Genomic DNA, 5,894 nt, shown 5'->3' on the forward strand with positions numbered 1-5,894 from the left:
ATTCATCCTGAATTTAGACCACTGACCAGGCTTTGTAGGTTGATCCAACTCTAATGAACTGTGGATGATCTGAGGATTGAAAAGTTTTCCATTCTGCGCTTTTCTCTTTTGCACTTTTGCACTTTGAGCACATTAAGTAGATAAACCTCAGCCTCTGTTTGCATCTGGTGCCCTTTTTTGGTTTACTCATTGCTTATCACAGTGCAAGTTATTCTCATTTCATATCTATCTTTTTGGAACCTTTGACATTCACTTCATGTTCTTCGCTCCGTATCCCTCTCCAATAAATGCTATATACCGTTCAATCAAAGTTTTTGAAAAAGAGTAAACAAATGAACATACTGAATACTCTTATTAAACCCATGTCTTTGGTTTCACCTTGGTGTCTATTGATTAACTAAAGGACAATAACTTTGGTAATAACATGCACCCTTGCATTTTTGCAGTAACATGTACTACATACTCTTACATACTCTTACGTACTATACTCTTCCATATGCCTCTGAACAGGCTTTTATGTACGTCACTTGTCAGTATCTATCCACACACACCTATATACTACATACAAAGTGAATGTCACAACTGGTGAAGTTTTGTTCCGCATGATGAGACTTTCCAGAAAAAAATATAGGCCATGAAAACAGTATGCTCGAGTCATACAATTATCACTGGTATTTTATGCACCATCTAATCAGATTTGATAGTCGGTCGTTGCTGTAATTAAACCTTCAGCTGACACAGTGGTGTTGCCACAAAGAGAGAACAACACTGTTAAGGAGAGAATGTCCCAATGCATTTTAGATACGTAGCACACAGTTTGTCCCATACTAACAGCATCCAGCAGCTGTTCATAGAGGCAATTTAACTGTAATATGTACAGTACATGTGCAAAACAACACAAAGACTCTTTGACCTCTTGGTGACTCTTTCAAAATTCAGTTCTATGAAAGTTTCTTTTCCTTAGGATTTACTATGGAATGTCCTGAAAGATCCCCCATTACATTTTCATAAATCTCTCTTATTGTCATTGTCATTCTGTCACAAACAGTGGCCAGCCCTACAAATTATCAAATTGTCTGATTTATAGTTTATTTTGACCTATCACTCTATAGTGTCTCTTTGTTTTTCCTTCACAGAGAGGTCTCCAGACAGGAGGACCCTCTGCGTATGTAGTAACGACGCACCTCCCTCCCGTCCTCGCTGCCACAGCCCTCGGGCCGATGCACGATGAGCACGGGGAAGAACCGGGCGTCCCGGTAAGTGGGCGGGCTCTCGTTGAGCGCCAGCTGGCTGGAGTCGGACCGGCAGCGCTGCTCGTCCACGCAGCAGCGGTCCGTCAGGTTGCTGCTGCGGCTCCGCCACAGGCCCACGGTGCGATGGGAGCCGTACATACGGCAGAGGGAGAACCGAGACGTGTCCAGGGAGAGGCGGGAGTGGAACAGCGCTCCGCGGCAGGAGAAGATAGAGGAGCAGCTGGAGCTGGTGACGGTCCTCCTCCTTCCCCCTGACCCCTCTGCCCCTCCGCCCTGCAGCTCGCAGCACTGCTCGCAGTCCTCCGGGGCCAGGAGAGCTCCGTAACTCTGGGCAGGCTGGCTGCTGTCCAGAAGGAAACGGTTCGAGGAAGAGGTGTCGTCAGTGTCTCGTATCGAGTTAGAGTCTGCTGTGCCCAGGTTCATCAGCATGGCCTCTGAGTAGCTGGGAATCAGCTGGCGGTTAGAGCGGATGTGCCACTCCAGTTCAGTGCTGTCCAGTGTGTCTACCCTTGGAATACCACAACCACCATTATTCCTTACGGGCCTGTCTTCATCCAGGGGGGAGGGGCTGCTGTGGCTGTACTCCAGCCCAAACAGCTTCTCTATGCGGTAGTGAACATATGAAGTGCGATACTCTGTCAGCACCCTCAGCGGCCAGGACAGCATGAGGAGAGCCGCCAGCCAGAAGGCGACCTGGGAAGTGTACCAAGGCATCCGGTCTGGGTCTACATAGGCTATCAGGTGTTCTTTGAAGTCCACGTTCTTCAGCTGCATCCCCTCCCTGGCCTCCATGTAATCATCCAACCCCTCGATCTCAGAGAAGAACCTGGCTCGCTGGTTGAGGTACGCGTTCTCAGGACCCGCCCCGGCAAAGCTGAAACACTTGGTGAAGCGCAGACGGGTCGCCGGGTGTCCCTCCAGGCCTCTGAGGTCACACGACACATCTTTCATCCCGCAGCGGCTGTAGTCGAACTCGCCCTCGGCCACGTGCGTGTTGACCCTCTCGTGGTACACCTGCGTGGTGGTGTAGGCGTCCCCGTTGCGGTACCTGGTGACCTGCCGCGTCCGGCGAACAAAATGGTAGCTGATGGCCTTCCACCAAACGCAAGGCCGGGCCTGCCGCATCCGCAGCACGCGCTCATACACGCTGTCCACGTCCGCTTTACACTGCAGGTCACTGCGGGCCCGGCAGTGCCAGCACTCCACCATGTAGACCACGTACAGCATGAGCAGGAAGGCCAGGGGGATGTAGATGTAGCCGTCGGAGCAGGGGCTGTCGTGGTAGATCATGGAGTGGTGTCCTCCCGCTCCCATCCCGGACGCCCCGCGGAGAGACGAGCTGATGGAGGCCGTGAAGGAGGAGGTGAGGGCGGAGTTGAAGCTGATCTTGGTGACGCGGGTGAGCTGACACCAGGCCACGGCACCCAGGCAGCTGTACATGAGCAGGGAGAGCAGCAGGCAGCGCCAGTGGGACTCACGGCACACACACGCACCCAGGGACTGCTTCACCGGACGCTGCTGCAGAGAGAGAGAGAGAGAGAGAGAGAGAGAGAAAGAGAGAGAGAGAGAGAGAGAGAGAGAGAGAGAGATAAGCAGACATACAGGGGAGATGAAATGAGGAATGGCCACTTATACCGATGAGCCCCTGAAACATGGCAGTGATATCGTTACTTGCAGCAGAAATGCAAATGAGCATGGCTGTGCTGTAAATTGCTGAGCTTTTAAATACCCAAGCGCTCAATAAATCAAAGGCACGGAGCTCACTTGAATTCAATTAAAGCAAGCTGTGCTGCAGATGTCGTGTCCCTTGGAGGCTGTTTATCAATGCAGCTGGTGGCCAGAAGACTTCACTGAGGTGTTTCCAAATGCCTATTCGATTAATTTACATTGTAGCTGGGACAGTGTTTTTGCTATCTCTTTACAAAATGTATTTGTAAAAAAAAAAACAGTCACACTTTATTTGGATAGTCCAATGTTAATACTCAACATCCTATCAAGTGACTATAATGTGTTGCTAAAAAGTGAGTAAGTGTCATAATAGTGTGAAAAGTAGTCTAGACATTCAATATCTGGGCTAGGGTTGGATTTAGGATTAGAAATGTGGTTAGGTTTAGAGTTAGGCTAAGGTTACAAAGTCTGTGGAGATGCACCAAATAAGCAAGTGACACTTTATTGAACATCTGCTTTTTGTCACCTGATAGTTAGTTGAATATCAACATTGGACTATCCAAATAAAGTGTTTTAAACTTTCTTATTTGCACATGTTATATTAATAATGAAGTGTAATGCTTCTGTACTACTTCTGTACTGTACTACTATATTATATAGTGGTTACATATGTAATATATGTGCAATGAAGAAACCTTTTGCTTCTTCAATAATCAAATATGCTCCTTGAATGTCAACAAATGATGCTCCAGCCACAGCAGAATGTGATGCACATACGCACACGCGCGCACACGCATACACACGCACACACACACACACACGCACACACACACACGCAGACCCTCTGCCCTACACTTATCTGCTGAGTATTGGGTGACTGGCTCGGTGCAGACATACAGAGGCAGAAAGTGCTCACATTTGCAATACTGAACAGCAGTGGATTTCTCCCATTCAGCAAAGACATCGGCCTACAGCTGCTATATCATCCGCTATCAGTTTCAGTGTACAGTATTGTATCTGAAAGACTAACTGCGTAGAAGAAACTAAATAATACATAACTGTTTGCCTTGTATGTGTTTACAGTAAACGAACCAAACAAAGAGTGCAACAATTACTGGGTCTGCCTGGAGTGTCAGGTGGGTAGAGTTTGGGAATTGCACGTATGGAAAATGAATTTGGTCTCAGTTTGTATAAAAATGACTTTGAGATACTTTCTAATATTTTTTACCTTGGTCTTGTGGCTGTATTCCTTCCCACCTGAGAGCAGAGGTCCTGTTTTGTTATAGCCTACCTCTGGTGTTTTATGGAGTGAAAGGATTTATGCTGACATCCAGCCATCCATTACTGCACTGACACAGGGGCGGGGATGTCGCTCTGGTGGTTCCACCCCAGTTATTTATGGAACAGGGATTCAATTCCGGTGTACCAGGGAGAGCTGACTTTTCAATAGTCCAGTTGCAGTTGTTATACTCGTTTATCTGAAAAATCTACGCTGTGCTGTTTTGCTTCATCATGTTTTTCCATTTACTGTGTCTCGTAGTCGTTGTGGGCTAGACGTATCCAAGATGCAACACTCACAAATAAGAGCAAATAAATTATTCACACTTACTTCTTGATTCCTCTCTGAACCCTTCTCCTAAGTGCAACATCTGGTTAATGTCTGACTCAGGCCAAGGTTATTCCACTCAGAAATACAAGCCCTGACTCAGATGGGACGGCGATACAGACCAGGTATTGATAGCAGCAGTCAATTCAGTGTCAGAAATAGCAGTGACTTTGTGTCTCCTCCTCAGACAGGTGACACTAAGACTCTTTTGAAAAAACTGTTGGCTAGCAGATAAACAGGACTTTATGTTAGTACCACAGTGTGAAAAAGACATCAATTATTTGTAACATAATTACAAACCTAAATGAATCCCTAGAATTGAACTTTAAGCTACTGCACTCTATGAGACAGGAGTTAGAGAGACAGTGGATCTGAAGTTAAACAACTCTTGTCATTTTACTGTCTGTCCAAGCCGCTGTGCTCCATGGCTGGCTGCACACAGCCAATTCCCCAGATGGAATCACAGTAATTACTCTGTGACAGGAAACACAGAGGGTACGATGGAGAGAGCGCACGCACACACACACACACACACACACACACACACACACACACACCACTGATTAACACCTGGAACCAAGGTAGGGCAATGCAAAAATACATTTTGACCATGCAGCATTTCATACCTTATGTTAACCTGAACACAAGCTCCATGGTAATCTGTGTGTGCAAGAAATGTCTCTCTTTGCAGCCAAATGTATGGGACTTCTCAGTGTGAGTACACCTTTTCTGCATCAATGGATTCTTCTACTATGTGAAACGGTCTGCAGTGTCATTAGAGCAACCAGAAATGGTATTTTGCTGCAGGTGGAATCACTTGTACTATAGTGAAGCCACAGATGGGACGGCAAAGGATGGAGGATTTATTCTGTGGTAAGCCACTTGCACAAAGTCAAGATGCAACATATCTTACATCTGCTAGATTACACTAAAGTGAAATATATTGTAATGGAAAATAATAAAATAGGGGATAAGAAACTTGAATTTGTTCTGTTTTCTTGGAGTATAGAGTATAGAGTATAGAGAGAGGGTGAGTAGGCTTGTTTATGTTTGCACCACAACCAGGAAATTTATGGCTCACAGTTGCTCTTATAGCCTACTTTGGTAAAAGTCTGTCATTCATCAGAACTGACAGGCAGATGCATTTTATGTCTGTGGTTTTTTTTCGTTCTTTTGATTTTTTTGTTTTGTTTTTTTGTAAAAAGCAAAATAAGGTGAGTTAGTGAGGATGTCGCTGACTGTCTACCTACCTCTTCCAGGACATCAATGCCAGCCGGTGAGTCCTCCTCCTCTGCCTCAGCATCATTGGGAGTGCTGGCCGCCGTGTCTTCCGCAGTGGTCTCAGTTTCTAGATCGGAAGACAGCAT

The 5,894-nt window shown here is 46.3% G+C and overlaps 1 protein-coding gene across 1 annotated transcript; it reads right to left on the bottom strand.

The window, feature by feature from the left end:
- Positions 1-1,130: 1,130 nt before the first annotated feature.
- Positions 1,131-5,894, bottom strand: LOC139927968 (transmembrane protein 151B). The gene is made up of 2 exons (XM_071920289.2): positions 5,778-5,894; positions 1,131-2,771 (listed from the first exon to the last, which is right to left on the bottom strand). Exons 1-2 carry the CDS (start codon positions 5,892-5,894, stop codon positions 1,131-1,133), a joined length of 1,758 nt encoding a protein of 585 aa, XP_071776390.1.

This window comes from Centroberyx gerrardi, chromosome 17 (genome assembly GCF_048128805.1).
Source record: "Centroberyx gerrardi isolate f3 chromosome 17, fCenGer3.hap1.cur.20231027, whole genome shotgun sequence".
NCBI lineage: Eukaryota > Metazoa > Chordata > Actinopteri > Beryciformes > Berycidae > Centroberyx > Centroberyx gerrardi.

Coding starts and splice junctions, on each gene's coding strand:
- LOC139927968 (XM_071920289.2), bottom strand. CDS start 5,894: ATGCTGTCTTCCGATCTAGAAACTGAGACCACTGCGGAAGACACGGCG. Junction 2,772..5,777: donor GCATTGATGTCCTGGAAGAG/GTAGGTAGACAG, acceptor CTCTCTCTGCAG/CAGCGTCCGGTGAAGCAGTC.